At 47.5% G+C, this 21444-nt stretch overlaps 1 protein-coding gene across 5 annotated transcripts in view; it reads right to left on the bottom strand.

The window, feature by feature from the left end:
* The window catches only part of EEA1 (early endosome antigen 1), a 328705-nt gene that overhangs the window by 97731 nt on the left and 209530 nt on the right, over positions 1 to 21444 (bottom strand). For all 5 annotated transcript variants that reach the window (XM_063927628.1, XM_063927626.1, XM_063927625.1 and 2 more), the window contains 6 exons: positions 16293 to 16406; positions 15979 to 16134; positions 15337 to 15476; positions 14525 to 14843; positions 8480 to 8578; positions 8154 to 8339 (listed from right to left, as the gene is read on the bottom strand). In XM_063927628.1, coding sequence (XP_063783698.1) covers positions 8154 to 8339; positions 8480 to 8578; positions 14525 to 14843; positions 15337 to 15476; positions 15979 to 16134; positions 16293 to 16406 — 1014 coding nt within the window. The remainder of the gene's footprint in view (positions 1 to 8153; positions 8340 to 8479; positions 8579 to 14524; positions 14844 to 15336; positions 15477 to 15978; positions 16135 to 16292; positions 16407 to 21444) is intronic.

Here is a 21444-nt window from a genome sequence, read left to right as displayed (position 1 = left end):
ACTGCTGTGACGCAGCGTCCTCTAGAGGGAGCTTTAACAAGTCCCATATAGCCAGAATGAGGGGTTCAATACCCTGAGCAGAATCAGGATCCCTACTAATGGGATCTAAGCCCTCCCCATCCTCCTGTGTATCCTCATCTGAATCAGAGTATGGCAGGTAAACCACGTTTTTGTGGACCTGCATGAGAGATGGTTGGCTGTGTAACATCTGCCCTAGCAGCTAAATCTGCAACAGCCTGTTGTAGTAGCTGAGTCTTCTGTACATTAGCAGACAGTTGTGATGACATATCAGACATCATAGTTTTAAGAGCCCCTAGCCAGGATGGCTCTGGACCCTCTCCCCCAGCACCCTCACTCAGTTGTGAAGGTTGGCTGCATTGTTCACATGAAACGGAATCAGTATACAAGGGAGAGAACCTAGTGTGGCATACACTACAGAGTTTGTGTTTATCCATGCTTACAATAATCACAATAACCTACACACAGACAGTAATACTGATCAAGCCTGCCTTTACTGTATGTCAGAGGAGACATACAGAGATAGACACCAGCACACCCCTAGCTGTACAGCCCCAGTGAGGCTGTCAGCTAAATGATATTACAGTGAAACACTGGTAAATTCTGTCCTGTAGTGGACCCAGATTGTGTGCAATAGCGGCTCTCCCCCTTTGCTACACCCTTTCCAGCGTGTCTTGTGAGTCAGGAAGCGCTGTGTGTGCTGAGTGGTGCTGCAGTAAGCAGAGGAAGGCGCCAAAATGCCTCTGGTCCCGCTCTGAGGTAGCTCCGCTTCCCCCCAAAGGCGCAGGAGCTACAGCGTTGTTTATACTGGCAATGTCTCCAAACATGCTTAAAAACATTGCACCAGTTTTAAGCCATCCTGAGCCAGTTTACACGGGGGAGGGTCTCGTATGCAGAGCCCGCGTTCAGTCGCACTTTGAACCGGGGGACCCCACTAGCAGGGCTCCCAGCTTGTACTAACCACAGACATCACATTCAGGCTAGTGTTAGGGGTGTGTGGCGTGCTGCGATTGCGACAGCCAAGGCGCAGTGCCCCGCTGAACAAACAACCTCTCAGGACGGTGGTCCTGCAGCAGGGCCAGTGACCGCCTCCCCCCCTAACTTCCCACGGTGCAGGTATGCTGTTGCCCAAACAACAAACCAAAAATAATAAAAGTTTAAAATAAATTGAAGAAAACTCTCTGGAGCTGTAGAGATGTGCATCCTCTCCTGAGGGCACTTTTTTCTAAACTGCCTGTGGGGGAGGTGGGGGGGGGGCATAGAGGGGAGGAGCCAGCACACCCAGTGAAGAAATTTAAAGTGCACCAGCTCCTTTGGACTCCATCTATACCCCATCGTACTAAGTCTCTCCAATATCCCTTATGGATGCTAGAGAAAAGGATTTACCGGTAGGTAACCAAAATCCTATTATTTAATGTGTTAAATCCTAGTGCATGAAATTGTACACTTGAAGTCTGGCAGTTGCAAACGATCTGAATACCAGTGGAGAACTGGGATGGAGATGGAGAACTGACCCTGCTGTCCCTATCTCACTGTGTATCTGTTCTGTCGATGCTGTCCGGCTTGGTCACCCGCACGTCTTAGTCAGTGGCTTCAGAGTACTCTGTACAGAGAACGCACTGCTGGAAGGACAGAGGACGGAATTTGGAGAACGGAGATGACGTCAGCGCAACATACCAACTGAAGCCGCTGACTAAGCCGCGTGGGGGACCAAGCCGGACAGCACCGACAGAACGGGTACACAGTGAGGTAGGGACAGCAGGGTCAGTTCTCCATCCACTAGTGTTCAGATCGTTTGCAGACTGTTTAAAAACGGAACCCTTCTCACACGGACTCCTAACTCTCATCAAATCCCTTCAGTAAAAAGGGCTGTAAACATTGTTTTAACTAATTTTTAATCTTTACAGGTATGAACGTTAAACATAACACATAAAGCTCTCCTTATTATCAAATATATCACGTCGACCTAGTCACTGTCAACCAATAGTGATCGACCTAATGACTGTTGCCCCTATGATCCACATCCGTGTATTATCACTGCTGCTAATTGCAGTGTTATCAGGGCACATGAGATCATCCCAGGGAAATCTAAATCTGGGGTCCTTCCTATCAGAGGGGTAATGATGAAAAACTAAACAGATGTGCTACTACTAGAATGGAAAAACACAACAAGCAATTATAAGTAGGGTAATCGTTGCATTGAGTCAGGAAAGAATTTGGAAGATCCCTAATACTGGGTGTAGCACTGTAGTCAGTTGCGTTAGTGACTGATCATCAAGCTATTAGTACAAAGGTGTCTATTCTCAAATACAATGAAGATGAGGTCAGTTTATAAGTAGTACATAATAAATAAATTTATTTAAAAATTAAATTACATCTGGTCCCAGAGTTAGCAAGTTGCAAACTATGTACAGTATAGGGCGGTATTCAAATGATATTTCTCTCGGTCCGTAGAGGATGGTGGGGTCCACATAAGTACCATGGGGTATAGACGGGTCCACCAGGAGCCATTGGCACTTTAAGAGTTTGAGAGTGTGGGCTGGCTCCTCCCTCTATGCCCCTCCTACAAGACTCAGTCTAGAAACTGTGCCCGAGGAGACGGACATCTTCGAGAGAAGGATTTAACACAGATAGTGGCGAGATTCATACCAGCTCACACATACAAGGAACATCAAGCTAACTTAGCTTGAAAACTCAGCAACCGCTGAAACATTACTTACCAAGTAACAATGCAGTACTCAACTAAAACAAAAGTTGTACTGAACCAGATAACAATTGCAGGAAAACGAAGCGCTGGGCGGGCGCCCAGCATCCTCTACGGACTACGAGAAAAGGATTTACGGGTAGGTAACCAAAATCCTATTCTCTTGCGTCTTAGATGATGCTGGGGTCCACATTAGTACCATGGGGATGTACCAAAGCTTCCAGAACGGGAGGGAGAGTGCGGAGGCTCCTGCAGATCATCAGAGGCCAAAGAATCGAACTTGTAGAACTTTGCAAACGTGTTCGACCCAGACCAAGTTGCAGCTCGGCAAAGTTGCAATGCCGAATCAACCCAGGCAGCCGCCCAGGAAGACCCCACCTTACAAGTAGAGTGGGCCTTGACAGTTGTAGGACACGGCAATCCTGCCGTAGAATACGCATGCTGGATAGTGAACCTGATCCAGCGAGGGATCGTCTGCTTAGAAGCAGGACACCCAATTTTCTTGGGATCATATAGGACAAACAGAGAGTCCGATTTTCTGTGACGAGCAGTCCTCTTCAGATAGATTTTCAGACCCCTTACAACATCCAAGGACTTTGATGAAATTGAGGAGTCAATAGCCACTGGCACCACAATAGGTTGGTTGATATGAAATGCGGACACAACCTTCGGAAGAAACTGCTGACGTGTCCAGAGCTCAGCTCTATCTTCGTGGAAGATCAAGTATGGGCTTTTACAGGACAAAGCCCCCAACTCCGACACACGTCTAGCAGAAGCTAAGGCCAACAACGTGACAGCCTTCCATGTAAGAAATTTGACCTCAACCTCCTGTAGAGGCTCGAACCAGTCCGATTGGAGGAACTGCAACACCACGTTAAGGTCCCAAGGCGCCGTAGGCGGTACAAAGGGAGGTTGGATGTGCACAACTCCCTTCAAAAAGATCTGAACCTCAGGGAGGGCAGACAATTGTTTCTGGAAGAAAATGGATAGGGACGAAATCTGGACCTTCACAGATCCCAACCTCAGGCCCATATCCACACCGGCTTGTAGAAAGAGAAGAAACCGTCCCAGTTGAAACTCCACCGCAGGAAATTTCTTGGACTCACACCAAGATACATATTCTTTCCAAATACGATGGTAATGTTTAGACGTTACTCCTTTTCTTGCCTGTATCAGGGTAGGAATAACCTTGTTCGGAATGCCCTTTCGAGCTAGTATCAGGCGTTCAACCTCCATGCCGTCAAAAATAGCCGCGGTAAGTCTTGATAGGCCAGTCTGGAGCAATGAGGATCGCCTGAACCCTTGTTCTCATGAGCTTTAAAACTCTTGGGATGAGTGGAAGTGGAGGAAACACATACACTGACTGGAACACCCACGGAGTCAGTAGGGCGTCCACCGCCACTGCTTGCGGGTCCCTCGACCTGGAACAATACCCCCGAAGTTTCTTTTTGAGACGAGAGGCCATCATGTTGATCTGGGGAACGCCCCAAAGATCTGTTACTTGAACACCTCCGGATGGAGACCCCACTGCCCTGGATGGAGATAGTGTCTGCTGAGGAAGTCCGCTTCCCAGTTGTCTACTGGAACATTCCTGACAGCGCCAACGCTTGTTTTTCTGCCCAGAGGAGGATTCTTGTTACCTCTGACATTGCAGCTCTGCTCTTCGTTCCGCCCTGTCGGTTTATGTAAGCCACTGTTGTCACATTGTCCGACTACACTTGAACGGCCCGATTTCTCAGAAGATGGGCCGCCTGAAGAAGACCGTTGTACACGGCTCTTAGTTTCAGAATGTTTAACGGCAGGCCGGCTTCCAGACTTGACCACCTTCCTTGGAAGGTTTCCCCTTGAGTGACTGCGCCCCAGCCCCGGAGACTTGCATCCGTGGTTAGAAGGATCCAGTCCTGAATCCCGAACCTGCGGTCCTCCAGAAGGTGAGGTAATTGCAGCCACCAGAGGAGTGAAATCCTGGCCTTTGGTGACAGACGTATTCTCTGGTGCATGTGTAGATGGGATCCCGACCACTTGTCCAGGAGATCCAGTTGGAAGGACCAAGCGTTAAACCTCCCGTACTGCAGGGCCTCTAAAGAGACCACCATCTTTCCCAGAAGGCGAATGCACTGATGAACCGACACCCGGGTTGGCTTTAGGACATCCCGGACCATCGTAACACTTTTTCTTCTGGAAGAAACACCCTCTGCACTTCCGTGTCGAGGATCAATCCCAGAAAGGACAATCTCCTGGTTGGTTCCAAATGTGATTTTAGAAGATCCAGGATCCAACCATGTTCCCTGAGAAGCTGGGTCGTGAGAGGTATGGACCGTAACAGCTTCTCCTTGGACAATGCCTTTATCAACAGATCGTCCAGATACGGAATTATGTTCACCCCCTGTCTGCGGAGGAGAATAATCATTTCTGCCCTCACCTTGGTGAATACCCTCGGTGCTGTGGAGAGGCCAAATGGTAGTGCCTGGAACTGAAAATGACAGTCCAACAGTGCGAATTGAAGATGAGCTTGATGCAGCAGCCAAATCGGAATGTGGAGGTACGTATCCTTGATATCTAGGGATACCAGGAATTGCCCCTACTCCAGACCTGATATCACTGTCCTTAGAGACTCTTTTTGAACTTGAACTCCCTCAGAAAGGGGTTTAGTGATTTTAAGTTCAGAATAAGCCTGACCTAACCATCTGTTTTCGGTACCACAAAAAGGTTTGAATAGTAATCTTTGTTTTGCATATGAGGTGGTAATGGCACAATGACTTGTGCCTCCACCAACTTCTGGACGGCTTCTTGCACGACAGTCCTGTCTGCCAGCAGAGTTGGCAAGCCTGATTTGAAAAATCGGTGAGGAGGGAGATTTTGAAATTCCAGCCTGTACCCCTGAGACACAATATCTTGCACCCAGGGGTCCAGGCCGGATGGCACCCAGACGTGACTGAAATGTCTGAGTCTCGCTCCCACCGGCCCCACCTCCGGGGCGTGCAGTCCACCATCATGCAGAGGACTTTGGTATACCTGAAGCAGGTTTCTGTTCCTGGGAACCTGCAGCCGCAGGTTTCTTGGACTTGGGCCGACCTCCCCGAAAGAAGGTGTTGGACGGCTTGGCCTTTCTGGGCTTGGTAGACCGAAAGGGCTGTGACGTAGCTGAAGAAAAGGGTTTCTTCAGAGCAGGTGTAGCTGAGGGAAGAAAAGGTGACTTACCAGCCGTAGCCATGGAGATCCACGCATCTAACGCTTCCCTAAACAGGTCAGGCTCTCTTTGGGGAAGGGTCTCCACACTTCTCCTGGATTTCGCGTCAGCAGACCACTGGCGCAACCACAGTCTTCGACGAGATGATTCAGACATGGAAGAAATTCCCACAGCCATAAAACCCAGGTCTTTCATGGATTCTACCAGAAATCCTGCCGAATCCTGAATGTTACGTAAAAACAATTCAACATCACATATCTCCATAGTATCCAAGTCTTCAAGTAACGTGCCTAACCACTTTACTATAGCTTTGGCAATCCAAGCACTGGCAATAGTGGGACGTAGTATTGCCCCAGAAGCTGTGTACATGGATTTGAGCGTATTATAAATTTTATGATCAGCCGTCTCTTTCAAGGCGGTAGATCCTGGATCAGGTAAAACCACCTTTTTTGAGAGTCTGGATACTGACACGTCAACAATAGGCGGGTTTTCCCATTTTTTCCTATCCTCTACCGGGAAAGGAAATGCCACCAGAACCTTTTTAGGTATCTGGAATTTTTTATCCGGGTTTTCCCAAGCCTTTTCAAAAATAGCATTTGATTCCTTTGATGCAGGGAAGGTTAGCGAGGCTTTCTTATTTTCAGTAAAGTAAGCCTCCTCAACCTGCTCGGGTGTTGTATCAGCAATATTCAACACATCTTTAATAACCTCCATCATCAACTGCACCACTTTAGCAAGAGATGTTGCCCCCCGCAACACATCCCAGTCACCATCTGCAGTGCCAGAATAGGTATCCGTATCATCCTGCATGATCTGCGCAAGAGCACGTTTATGTGAATATACAGCGGGGAGCCCTGAGGTACCAGAACTTGGCAGGCTGCCATAGAGTTCTGTAAAGCCTGAGCTGCAGATTAATTTTGTGCAACCCTATTTGAAATCTGAGAAATCATAGATTTGATAGAGGATAACCATTTAGGCTCCCTTGCTGGTATCTCTGCTAAACCAGTGCAATCCTGATTACATGGAATGGGATCATCCTGAGAGGACATATCCTCTGCAGCATATGACACAGAGTCCCTGGACATTGCTTAACGGAGACCACAGACACTCCACACACACAGGGGAGGACAGAGTTTCACCCCCAAGAATGGCAAGAGAGACACAGAGATTGGAGCCAACCCACACACAGCGCTTTTAATATAAAAGGGAGACCCCTACTAGCGCTGACTGTGCACCTTAATAGATTACACAGTCTTATTGCAGCCTCCCCCTTCTACAACCCCCTGGTACCGTGAGAGATAGCTGGATTTGCTGTGGAGGGACTTGCTCTTCCTGGACAGCGCTGTGCAGGCAGGAAAATGGCACTGAACGCTGCTGGGTCCGCTCTGAGGAGAAGCTCCGCCCCCAAAATGCCGCTGTCTTCCCGCTCTTCACAAGGATTATACTGGCCTGAGGTAAAATGCCGGCTGAGATCCACAAACCCAGACAGGCTTGCTGACCAGTGCAGGGTTCAGGCGCTGGCTCAGGGCGCCCCTCACAGCACTGCACTAAGTACCGCTGAGCCTCCGGAGCGCAGTTAATACTGCGTTCCTACCCTGTTGCCACCATCTTCACACCGGCCCCCCGCTTGCTAGGGGGGTCGGTGACTCATTCGCCACTGATCTTCGGCTCTGTAAGGGGGTGGCGGCATGCTGCTGGGGTGAGCGATCCCCTGTGGTGGGGAACGATCTATCCCCTCAGGAGCTCAGTGTCCTGTCAGCGGAGATAGTGGCTCAGACCCCGCAGGGCGGTCACTACTTCCCCCCCTTAGTCCCACGAAGCAGGGAGGCTGTTGCCAACAGCCCCCTGTAAAATAATAAACTCTAAAAAAACAAAAACTTTACCAAAGAAGCTCTGTAGAGCTCCCCTAGCTGTGACTGGCTCCTCCGGGCACATTTTCTAAACTGAGTCTGGTAGGAGGGGCATAGAGGGAGGAGCCAGCCCACACTCTCAAACTCTTAAAGTGCCAATGGCTCCGTCTATACACCATGGTACTAATGTGGACCCCAGCATCCCCTAGGAAGTAAGAGAAATCTGCATTAATGAGCATGCGTATAGCAGTTTCTTATCAAGTGTATTATTATAATACAAGCTAGACACAAGGCAATACAAGTGCACACGGTAAATAAGCTGTACATGTGAAACGCTACATGGCTCACTGAAGAAACATAGAGGGTAGGGTGGAATGATGGAAGCAGCTACCTTCTCATCCAATTGGGCAGTAAGAACTTGCATATCCTTTTCGTGTCTTTTCTTATCTTCTTCAGAAGAGGTTTGGATCTTTTTCAGCTGTGCCTGAAGTTCTTGTTGAAGTTTTTCTTTATCTTTAATAGAACCCTGTATCCTATCATTACAAGACTGTATTTGAGACTTCAATTTAGTGAATTCCTAAAAAAAAAGGTTTGAAAAAAATATTAAGTAGCTATAGTAGACGCTGCATGATGTGAATTAAAAAAAGTTTTTAACAAATACACATCAAGTTTTTCAGATCTTTTCTAAATTAAACACATTACAGATACAGTAATTACCTCCTCTTTAGCAGTCAGCTGAGTGCTGAGCTCCTGCACTTTAGCTGCAGACTCTGCCTGTGCTTTCAGCTTAACCTTCATTTCATCCCGTGATTTCTCCTGGGAAAGAAAATAGGATTTTAATACCTACCGGTAAATCCTTTTCTCTTAGTCCGTAGAGGAAGCTGGGGACTCCAAAAGGACCATGGGGTATAGACGGGATCCGCAGGAGACATGGGCACACTAGAAGAGTTTGAATGGGTGTGAACTGGCTCCTCCCTCTATGCCCCTCCTCCAGACCTCAGTTATAGGAACTTTGCCCAGGGAGACGGACATTTCGAGGAAAAGGATTTTGTTAAACTAAGGGTGAGATACATACCAGCTTACACCACACCGTACAACATGGCATTTAACTAAACCCAGTTAACAGTGTGAACCAAAACAGATCAGCTACAGTCTGACCCGTACCAACACAACCTTTGCGTAACACAAGCAATAACTATATACAATTACTGTAGATAGAGTCCGCACTGGGACGAGCGCCCAGCATCCTCTACGGACTAAGAGAAAAAGATTTACCGGTAGGTATTAAAATCCTATTTTCTCCTTCGTCCTAGAGGATGCTGGGGACTCAAAAAGGACCATGGGATTTATACCAAAGCTCCAAACCGAGCGGGAGAGTGCGGATGACTCTGCAGCACCGATTGAGCAAACATGAGGTCCTCATCAGCCAGGGTATCAAACTTGTAGAACTTTGTAAAAGTGTTTGACCCCGACCAAGTAGCTGCTCGGCAAAGCTGTAATGCCAAGACGCCTCGGGCAGCCGCCCAAGATGAGCCCACCTTCCTAGTGGAATGGGCCTTCACCGATTTCGGTATTGGCAATCCAGCCGTAGAATGAGCCTGCTGAATCGTATTACAGATCCAGCGTGCAATAGTCTGCTTAGAAGCAGGAGCGCCAACCTTGTTGGCCGCATACAGGACAAACAGCGCCTCTGTTTTCCTCACCCGAGCCATTCTGGCTACATACATTTTCAAAGCCCTAACCACATCTAGAGACTTTGAATCAGCCAAGGCTTCCGTAGCCACAGGCACACAATAGGTTGGTTCATATGAAATGAAGAAACCACCTTTGGCAGAAATTGTTGACGAGTTCTCAACTCCGCTCTATCCTCATGGAAAATCAGATAGGGGCTTTTGTGAGACAAAGCCGCCAATTCGGACACCCGCCTTGCGGATGCCAAGGCCAATAGCATGACCACTTTCCAAGTGAGAAATTTCAACTCAACCTTTTGTAAAGGTTCAAACCAATGTGACGTAAGGAACTGTAACACCACATTAAGGTCCCACGGTGCCACTGGGGGCACAAATGGAGGTTGGATGTGTAATACACCCTTCACGAAAGTCTGTACTTCTGGAAGTGAGGCTAGTTCCCTTTGAAAGAAAATTGATAAGGCCGAAACCTGCACTTTAATGGAGCCTAACTTCAGGACCGCATCCACACCTGCTTGCAAAAAGTGGAGAAAACGCCCCAGCTGAAATTCTTCCGTAGGAGCCTGCTTGGATTCACACCAAGACACGTTTTCTCCAAATACGGTGATAATGCTTCGCCGTTACCTCCTTTCTAGCTTTAAGTAGAGTGGGGATGACTTCCCCGGGAATACCCTTCCTAGCTAGGATTTGGTGTTCAACCGCCATGCCATCAAACGCAACCGCGGTAAGTCCTGGAACACGCACCCTCCTTGCTGTAACAGATCCTCTCTTAGAGGAAGAGGCCAGGGATCTCCGGTGAGTAATTCCTGAAGATCCGGATACCAGGCCCTCCGTGGCCAATCTGGAACAACGAGTATCGCCTGAACCCTTGTTCTTCTTATGATCCTTATCACCTTTGGAATGAGTGGAAGTGGAGGGAACACATAGACCGACGGAAACACCCACGGCGCCACTAGTGCGTCCACTGCTATTGCTTGAGGGTCCCTTGACCTGGAACAATATGTCTGAAGCTTCTTGTTGAGGCGGGACGCCATCATGTCTATTTGAGGAAGTCCCCAACGACTTGTCACTTCTGCAAAGACCTCTTGATGAAGACCCCACTCTCCTGGATGGAGAGCGTGTCTGCTGAGGAAGTCTGCTTCCCAGTTGTCCACTCCTGGAATCAAGACCGCTGACAGAGCGCTTGCATGTTTTTCCGCCCAGCGAAGAATCTTGGTGGCCTCCGCCATTGCCCCTCTGCTCTTTGTTCCGCCCTGACGATTTATGTGCGCCACAGCTGTGATGTTGTCCGACTGAATCAGGACGGGTAGGCCGCGAAGAAGCTGTTCCGCCTGCCGCAGGCCGTTGTAGATGGCCCTTAACTCCAGCACGTTTATGTGCAGACAAGCTTCCTGGCTTGACCATTTTCCCTGGAAATTTTGTCCCTGTGTGACTGCTCCCCAACCTCGGAGACTCGCGTCCGTGGTCACCAGAATCCAATCTTGGATGCCGAACCTGCTACCCTCTAGAAGGTGAGAACTTTGGAGCCACCACAGGAGAGAAACCCGGGGGACAGACTTATCTTCCGGTGCATCTGCAGATGGGACCCTGACCACTTGTCCAGCAGGTCCCACTGAAACGTTCTTGCATGGAATCTGCCTAACGGAATGGCCTCGTAGGCCGCCACCATTTTCCCCGGCACTCGAGTGCAGTGATGAATCGACACTCTTGGCGGTTTCAGAAGTTCCTTGACAATGTTCTGGGTTTCCTGAGCTTTTTCCAACGGGAGGAAGATCCTCTGCAGTTCTGTGTCCAGAATCATACCCAAAAAGTACAGCCGAGATGTCGGAATCATCTGCGACTTTGGTAAATTTAGGAGCCAGCCATGCTGTTGCAGCACCTGCAGGGAGAGCGCAACGTTTTTTAGTAACAGCTCCTGTGATCTCACCTTTATCAGGAGATCGTCCAAGTACAGGATAATTGTGACCCCTTGCTTGCGCAGGAGCACCATCATTTCCGCCATCACCTTGGTGAAAATCCTCGGGGCCGTGGAAAGACCAAACGGCAACGTCTGAAATTGGTAGTGACAATCCTGAACAGCGAACCTCAGATACATCTGATGAGGAGGATATATGGGGACATGTTGGTAAGCATCCTTTATGTCAATTGACACCATAAAATCCCCCCCTCCAGACTGGAGATTACCGCTCTGAGAGATTCCATCTTGAATTTGAAACTTTTCAAATACACATTGAGGGATTTTAAGTTCAGAATCGGCCTGACCGAGCCATCCGGCTTCGGGACCACAAACAGTCTTGAATAAAACCCTTCTCCCCGTTGTGACGGGGGTACCTCGACAATGACTCGCTGCTGACACAGCTTTTGTATTGCCGGAAGAGAAGCTGGCAAGGCCGATTTGAAAAATTGGTGTGGGGGCACGTCTTGAAACTCCAGCTTGTATCATTGGGTCACAATTTCCAGCACCCAAGGATCCAGGCCAGAGAGAACCCAGACCTGACTGAAGAACTGAAGACGCGCTCCCACCGGTGCGGACTCCCGCAGGGGAGCCCCAGCGTCATGCGGTGGATTTTGCAGAAGCCGGGGAGGACTTCTGCTCCTGGGAGCCTGCCACAGCTGGCTATCTTTTTCATCTTCCCTTACCTCTTGCTGCAAGGAAGGATGACCCACGTCCTTTCCAGAATTTCTGCGACCGAAAGGACTGCATCTGATATGGGGGCATTTTCTTTTGCTGTGGAGGAACAAAAGGCAGAAAAGAGGACTTACCCGCGGTAGATGTAGAAACCAGGTCCGCGAGGCCTTCACCAAACAAAACTCCACCCTTATAGGGCAGAGCCTCCATAGCCTTCTTAGAATCGGCATCACCATTCCATAGATGAGTCCACAACGCCCTTCTAGCCGAGACTGCCATGGCATTGGCCCTTGAACCCAAAAGGCCAATATCACTCGCCGTCTCCTTCAGATAGACTGCAGCGTCCCTGATATGACCCAGAGTCAAAAGCACGCCATCCCTATCCAGGGTGTCTATTTCCCATGACAAGTTATCTGCCCACTTTTCAATCACGTTACTCACCCACGCCAAAGCCACAGCTGGCCTGAGCAGCGTACCTGTCGTGACATAAATAGATTTCAAGGTAGCCTCCTGCTTACGATCAGCAGGATCCTTAAGGATCGCCATTTCAGGAGACGGTAGCGCCACTTTCTTGGACAATCGCACCAGAGCTTTGTCTACCGTGGGTGTTGTCTCCCACCCAACCCTATCCTGAGAAGGAAACGGGTATGCCATAGCAATTCTACTGGGAATGTGCCACCTCTTGTCTGGCGTTTCCCAGGCTTTTTCAAAAAGGGCATTCAGTTCATGAGAGGGAGGAAACGTTACCTCCGGTTTCTTCCCCTTATACATACAGACCCTTGTCTCAGGGACAGCGGGGTCTTCCGTGATATGTAACACGTCCTTTATCGCCACAATCATGTATTGAATACTCTTAGCCACCTTAGGATGCAACTTAGCATCATTATAGTCGACACTGGAATCGGAATCCGTGTCGGTATCTGGGTAAATTAACGTTTTTGGGACCCCGAGGGGGCCTGAGTGAGTGGTACCACTTCTCCCATGGATTGTCTCCATGCTTGATTCCGAGACTCAGATTTGTCTAACCTCTTATGCAGCAAATCCACACTGTTATTCAACACACTCCACATCTCAACCCAATCAGCAGTCGGCAGTGCCGACAGAGTCACTCCTTTATTCTGTTCAGCTCTCACACTAACCTCCTCCTGGGAAGAGCATTCAGTTTCTCCCATGTCGACACACACATACCGACACCCCCAAACACACTGGGCTAAAGGGGACAGACCCACAGTAAGGCCTTTCAGAGAGACAGAGAAGGAGTTTGCCAGCTCACACCCAGCGCCCCACCGGTCTGAAAAAAGCACAATGCCCCAGACCTATAAGCGCTTGTTTATATAAACAACCAACACCAATTTTATGTGCCCCCCCCCTTGTTTTTAGCACCCTGTTACTTGTGACAGCAGTGAAGGGCCGGGAGCAGCTTCTCTGCAGCAAGCTGTGGAGAGAAAATGGCACTGGTCAGAGCTGAAGGACGAAGCCCCGCCCCCTACATGGCGCACTTCGGTCCTGCTTTAATTCTCACTGGCAGGGGTCTCCTAACAGTGCCTATGCACTGATACACTGTGCCAGTACCTTAAAATGAGGTTTATATTGCTGCCCAGGGCGCCCCCCCTTCGCCCTGCACCCATGTAGTGCCTGTGTGTGCGGGAGCAATGGCGCGCAGCGCAACCGCTGTGCGGTACCTCAGGAAAACTGAAGTCTTCTGCCGCCTTCAGACGTCTTCTTTGCTTCGGTTACTCACCTGTCTTCAATCTTCTGGCTCTGTGAGGGGGACGGTGGCGTGGCTCCGGGAACGAGCAGCTAGGCGACCCAAGTGATCAGACCCTCTGGAGCTAATGGTGTCCAGTAGCCTAAGAAGCAGAGCCTATCAACTCACAGAAGTAGGTCTGCTTCTCTGCCCTCAGTCCCACGAAGCAGGGAGCCTGTTGCCAGCAGTGCTCCCTGAAAATAAAAAACCTAACAAAAGTCTTTTTAGAGAAACTCTGTAGAGCTCCCCTAGTGTGTGACCAGTCTCCTCTGGGCACAGAATCTAACCGAGGTCTGGAGGAGAGGCATAGAGGGAGGAGCCAGTTCACACCCATTCAAAGTCTTATAGTGTGCCCATGTCTCCTGCGGATCCCGTCTATACCCCATGGTCCTTTTGGAGTCCACAGCATCCTCTAGGATGAAGGAGAAAAGGAATTTGCTTAGACTACATTTTACATGTTATACAGTATATTGTAATATTAGAAAATACCAACTAGAAGTGTGACGCACAAACAGAAAAAGTTGATCTGTGTTATATGTAAAATACAATTTATCCCACATGGAAAGGCATCATGTAGCCTAGATATTATGGGTTTATAATACTGTAATAGCTATAAAAATTTTCCCCTATGAGTAAATGCTGCATAACCAATGTATGCGACAGTAGTTATATCTGTGATATGTCTATAACATGCTTACTATGGTCTCAATCAGCTCTTTGGCGCTCTGACGCTCCTTTTCCACCAGCCCTCTCGTCTTTTCTAAGGACTCCGTGTTTTTTGTTAACTTGTCTTTGGCTTCTGATAGATCTTTTTGCAAAGTGTCTCTCTCAAGCCTGAATTTCTCCACATTACTAGAAGCCTCCCGCTCTTGTGTTGTCATTTTTTCCAGGTTCGTTTTCAACTTCTGTACCGTCTCCTTGAGACTGCTCAGCTCTTTCTCTTGCTTTGAAAGAGATTCTTTGGCATGCAGCAGGGAATCAGACTTTTTCTGCAGCTCCTGCTTAGTAGTAGACACTCTGTAAACATGTAATCAAGGGGAAAATAGTAGTGAGGACACCAGTAACACAGCTGTACTGCACAATCCATTGGTATAGGACTATACTATGCTCACAACACTAGTTCTCTCACATATATGACTATGTGCTTCCTGCATTGTTTTTCACTTGGTTCATATGTTACTTTAAGTTCTAAAACAACAAGTCTTCTCTAGATATCAAAACCAATATGCATCATACAACAGTGCAGAAAAAAACACAAGTACTGTACTGTTTTAAATACTCCAGTGATTGTGAAACACTGTAAAAGCAATATAGGAATTGCTACCACCAAGCAAAGTTAGACAAACAATATCCAACAATGTCCACAATCTGAATTTGGTAGGAAAAAAAGCAGAAACAACTCGTTTTACACTTTCAAGTACTTCTATTGGACACCAAGAGTTAGCAATAAGACATGGTGACCATACAGGGTGATAGAGTGTATTGATTCTAGGTAATAATGATCACTTACAATCCCTTCTCATCCTCCAGTTGTTTGCTCAGTTCTGCCACTTTCAGCTCCAATTGTGAGCTCAGCTGCTTCTGTAGCTGGAGATCATGAAGGCTCTGCTCACGGCTAGCTTTCACACTTGCCAGGTCTGCTTCCAGTTTCTGAGGAAATTAAGATGCAGAAATACACTATTTACTGAAATGACCACAATCAAAATTAGGGCCACCCACCGCTCTTGCACACCAAGTTAAGGCCCCATATGCTATAATTAGTTTTTTGTAAACACACAATAACAATAAATGTTTAATTAAAGAATCCTAGAATGGAACTCCATGTTACTGGGTAGTGTCCAAGGCCAAAAACATACTTAACTACACCCCCAACTAAGACACGCACTACAGTACATAGAAAGTGTGTAAAAGTTCACAATAAAGAGTACTGTCTAAATGTGGAGAATAGGGGGGGGGGGGGGGGGGACCTGCGAACATGATAGAAAACAAAATAGAGCCTACAGTAGTCCATATAGGCACCAAAAACTCTCAGGCGGACTCTCTTTCAACACAGAAGGGACTGTTAATGGGATACACAGTGTGACATAGTGAAAGACAGATTCTGAATTCTTTTAGCTCCTCTTGTATACAAGGAATCAGTAGAATAACTTACCTTGATCTGTCCCTCAAGTGCCTCAGCTTTCTGTTCTAAAGTGAGATGCTTTTCTTTGTACTCTTTAAAACTCTGCTCCAGCTGATTACAGTGCTCATGCTTCTCCTGGAATTTTGTCGTCACTTGTTCAAGTTGAGTGTTGACTTTATTTAATTCCTAATTGGAGGAAAGACGATCTCATTAAAAGGGCAGATGTAAAGCTCCTCAACTAACCCAAAACATAAATTTTCACAATCATTCCCCTACCAATGTACGCCTGATTTATTGCACATGCAGGAAGATGCTTGGAAATAACGAAGCAATGTTGCCATTACCTGTTGCTTGTCTTGCAATGCATTTTGGGCTGTATCCAAATGATTCTGTAAATCAACCCTTTGTGCAGACTTTGCAGCTTCCGCTGATAACAGCAGCTCAGTCTTTGCTTTGATCTAAAATGACCCAGAAAATATTCACATACTGTTACAATACACATGACTTTTACCTAAAAAAAGATGAAGATATACAAATAGAAGAGTTTGTTTTCAGCCCTGCGTGCTTCATGAATCTTCGGCACGGTGCCAAAGTTTACTCTAACATACAAGATGTGCTGCCGTCTTACGAGATCCGCTGCATTTACAATGCATCATTTTACTATAACCTCTAGCATATAATGCCAAGCTGATAAACAAGTCATACAACTGAAAAGCAGGAATTCGAAAACAGATACATAAAATATTCTTGTGTTTATGTTCTATACATACACAGCAGAAGTGGTTGTGTATCTTTAGGCTGTAGCCGAAATAGCACAAATTGTGAGAGCCCCATGTAGCTGTCAGACGTTGTGACATACTGTACCATACAAGTTGGCATTCAGGGTTAGGGTGAGAAGTCTTCCCCATACACCGCAAATGGAACTGCTTTTTTCTTACACCAAGAGGTTATATAGGTAATGCTGCTTTCACATCGCAAAACCTGCTTTTGAAATGGTATTTGAAACGGTTCTTAAAACGGGTCTGAGCAGTTAAACCCCTTTCACATCTCATGTTGTAACCAGTAAATTACCATTTCATTACCGTTTCGGTACCTTTCACACTGAACCCGTTTCACCCATAGAAAACAGTGGTTGTCATTATAAATGGACTTTTCTGGCCCACACATTATTAATAATTATTAATTAATTCATTATTAATAATTTGGATAGTCGTACGATGGAACCCAGCAGCTTTAAGCATTTTTGCTATGTTTTTATATATGAGGGTATCCTTGACTGTCCCAGTAATTTGGCAGCAGATTTCCTCATCCCCTCTGATCCTAAAGCAGCTCCCTCACCTCTTCATCACTCCAATTAGACATTTTATAATGGCTTTGCAGTCTAAACGTTTATAAAGCCACTCTCACATGTGTCTCCTGTGTTTTCCAAGCTGTTTCCTGGTTGTGGATGCTGACATCACACATGGAGACAGCCTATGACCTGCTGGGGCTTGCAAATACCGTTTCAGACCCTTTCACACTGCACAGTGAAATGGGACTGAAATGGGTAGGACCCTTCTTTTTTACCGTTTCAAAATACAGGTATTTTGAAAACGGTAAATTGAAGGGGACCCTTTCACATCGCAGCTTGACCCGTTTAGGAAGCCAGTTAAAACGGCAAAATACCGGGTATAAGCTGCGGTGTGAAAGGGGTATAATAGGACAACCCATTGCCGCTATCAACAGATTGCTGAATCTTTTACTCAATGGCGGCCATCCTACCTTTTACCAACCACAGATGGGAGATAAACAGCTATAAATACTAGCAATTTTTATATGAAAAAGTGCTAACATCCAAAGTGTCAATTTAACACCACCCTTAAAATCTTAATAAAAGCTCTGAAATGGGAGTTTGGCTTACAAAACATAGAAACTTTGCAAATACAAACAAAAAAACAAAGGAATGGAGGGGTTTCCTCTGTAAAAAGGGGTACTCACAGAGCGATCGCTGCTTAAAATCTAAGCAATCTGACTAGATTGCTTAGATTTTAAGCAGTATCGCTCCGTGTGTAGCCCCCGCAGCGATATCGATGCGCAGCCCCGCGCATCGCTATCGCTGGTGCTAGATTGGCCCCCCCCGTCTCCCCCCGCGCACTCAGCACACATCGTGCTGTGCTGGGCAGCGGGAGAGATGTGTGCTGAGCGGTTCGCTCAGCACACATCTCTCCCGCACCGGCTGGTGAGTACCGGCCTTTGTGGTTATCTCGGTTATCTCCATGGCCTGGAGCACTAGTTGCACACTACAGTATTTGTACTGCCTTACTGTGTTACTGCAATAGATTTGTATTTTACCAGCATAACTATAATGGGAGACTACTGCATTCACTGAATATTGCCACATTTGCTATTGCATTAGCATTTAGAAAGTCTCATCTCATATAGTAAAGGAAGTAATAATAATAGTATTACAAGAGAGCGCATAAAGATTCCATACAAGTCGATTTTTAATGTGCAATCATACAATCAACAAAAATAAGAATTTACTTACCGATAATTCTATTTCTCGGAGTCCGTAGTGGATGCTGGGGTTCCTGAAAGGACCATGGGGGGATAGCGGCTCCGCAGGAGACAGGGCACAAAAAGTAAAGCTTTAGGATCAGGTGGTGTGCACTGGCTCCTCCCCCTATGACCCTCCTCCAAGCCTCAGTTAGGATACTGTGCCCGGACGAGCGTACACAATAAGGAAGGATTTTGAATCCCGGGTAAGACTCATACCAGCCACACCAATCACACTGTACAACCTGTGATCTGAACCCAGTTAACAGTATGATAACAGCGGAGCCTCTGAAAAGATGGCTCACAACAATAATAACCCGATTTTTGTAACTATGTACAAGTATTGCAGATAATCCGCACTTGGGATGGGCGCCCAGCATCCACTACGGACTCCGAGAAATAGAATTATCGGTAAGTAAATTCTTATTTTCTCTATCGTCCTAGTGGATGCTGGGGTTCCTGAAAGGACCATGGGGATAATACCAAAGCTCCCAAACGGGCGGGAGAGTGCGGATGACTCTGCAGCACCGAATGAGAGAACTCCAGGTCCTCCTTAGCCAGGGTATCAAATTTGTAGGATTTTACCAACGTGTTTGCCCCTGACTAAATAGCCGCTCGGCAAAGTTGTAAAGCCGAGACCCCTCGGGCAGCCGCCCAAGATAAGCCCACCTTCCTTGTGGAATGGGCATTTACATATTTTGGCTGTGGCAGGCCTGCCACAGAATGTGCAAGCTGAATTGTATTACACATCCAACTAGCAATAGTCTGCTTAGAAGCAAGAGCACCCAGTTTGTTGGGTGCATACCGGATAACAGCAAGTCAGTTTTCCTGACTCCAGCCGTCCTGGAACCTATATTTACAGGGCCCTGACAACATCTAGCAACCTGGAGTCCTCCAAGTCCCTAGTAGGCGCAAGGCACCAAAATAAGCTGGTTCAGGTGAAACACTGACACCACCTTAGGGAGAGAACTGGGGACGAGTCCGCAGCTCTGCCCTGTCCAAATGGACAACCAGATATGGGCTTTTTTGAGAAAAAAACCACCAATTTGACACTCGCCTGGTCCAGGCCAGGGCCAAGAGCATGGTCACTTTTCATGTGAGATGCTTCAAATCCACAGATTTGACTGGTTTTAAACCAATGTGATTTGAGGAATCCCAGAACTACGTTGAGATCCCACAGTGCCACTGGAGGCACAAAAGGGGGTTGTATATGCAATACTCCCTTGACAAACTTCTGGACTTCAGGAACTGAAGCCACTTCTTTCTGGAAGAAAATCGACAGGGCCGAAATTTGAACCTTAATGGACCCCAATTTGAGGCCCATAGACACTCCTGTTTGCAGGAAATGCAGGAATCGACCGAGTTGACATTTCTTCGTGGGGCCTTTCTGGCCTCACACCACGCAACATATTTTTGCCACATGTGGTGATAATGTTGTGCGGTCACCTCCTTTCTGGCTTTGACCAGGGTAGGAATGACCTCTTCCGGAATGCCTTTTTCCCTTAGGATCCGGCGTTCCACCGCCATGCCGTCAAACGCAGCTGCGGTAAGTCTTGGAACAGACATGGTACTTGCTGAAACAAGTCCCTTCTTAGCGGCAGAGGCCATAAGTCCTCTGTGAGCATCTCTTGAAGTTCCGGGTACCAAGTCCTTCTTGGCCAATCCGGAGCCATGAGTATAGTTCTTACTCCTCTACGTCTTATAAGTCTCAGTACCTTAGGTATGAGAAGCAGAGGATGGAACACATACACCGACTGGTACATCCATGGTGTTACCAGAACGTCCACAGCTATTGCCTGAGGGTCTCTTAACCTGGCGCAATACCTGTCCCGTTTTTTGTTCAGACGGGACGCCATCATGTCCACCTTTGGTATTTCCCAACGGTTTACAATCATGTGGAAAACTTCCCGATGAAGTTTCCATTCTGCCGGGTGGAGGTCGTGCCTGCTGAGGAAGTCTGCTTCCCAGTTTCCATTCCCGGAATGAAACACTGCTGACAGTGCTATCACATGATTTTCCGCCCAGCGAAAAGTCCTTGCAGTTTTTGCCATTGCCCTCCTGCTTCTTGTGCCGCCCTGTCTATTTACGTGGGCGACTGCCGTGATGTTTTTCCCACTGGATCAATACCGGCTGACCTTGAAGCAGAGGTCTTGCTAAGCTTAGAGTATTATAAATTTACCCTTAGCTCCAGTATATTTATGTGGAGAAAAGTCTCCAGACTTGATCACACTCCCTGGAAATTTTTTCCTTGTGTGACTGCTCCCCAGCCTCTCGGGCTGGCCTCCGTGGTCACCAGCATCCAATCCTGAATGCCGAATCTGCGGCCCTCTAGAAGATGAGCACTCTGTAACCACCACAGGAGAGACACCCTTGTCCTTGGATATAGGGTTATCCGCTGATGCATCTGAAGATGCGATCCGGACCTTTTGTCCAGCAGATCCCACTGAAAAATTCTTGCGTGAAATCTGCCGAATGGAATTGCTTCGTAGGAAGTCACCATCTTTACCAGGACCCTTGTGCAATGATGCACTGATTTTAGGAGGTTCCTGACTAGCTCGGATAACTCCCTGGCTTTCTCTTCCGGGAGAAAACACCTTTTTCTGGACTGTGTCCAGAATCATCCCTAGGCACAGCAGACTTGTCGTCGGGATCAGCTGCGATTTTGGAATATTTAGAATCCACCCGTGCTGTTGTAGCAGTATCCGAGATAGTGCTACTCCGACCTCCAACTGTTCCCTGGACTTTGCCCTTATCAGGAGATCGTCCAAGTAAGGGATAATTAAGACGCCTTTTCTTCGAAGAAGAATCATCATTTCGGCCAATACCTTGGTAAAGACCCGGGGTGCCGTGGACAATCCAAACGGCAGCGTCTGAAACTGATAGTGACAGTTCTGTACCACGAACCTGAGGTACCCTTAGTGAGAAGGGCAAATTTTGGACATGGAGGTAAGCATCCCTGAT

The sequence above is a fragment of the Pseudophryne corroboree genome, chromosome 6 (genome assembly GCF_028390025.1).
Source record: "Pseudophryne corroboree isolate aPseCor3 chromosome 6, aPseCor3.hap2, whole genome shotgun sequence".
NCBI classification, from domain to species: Eukaryota; Metazoa; Chordata; class Amphibia; order Anura; family Myobatrachidae; genus Pseudophryne; species Pseudophryne corroboree.
The sequence above is the reverse complement of the archived record's forward strand: the minus strand, read 5'-3'. Positions and strand labels throughout refer to the sequence as shown.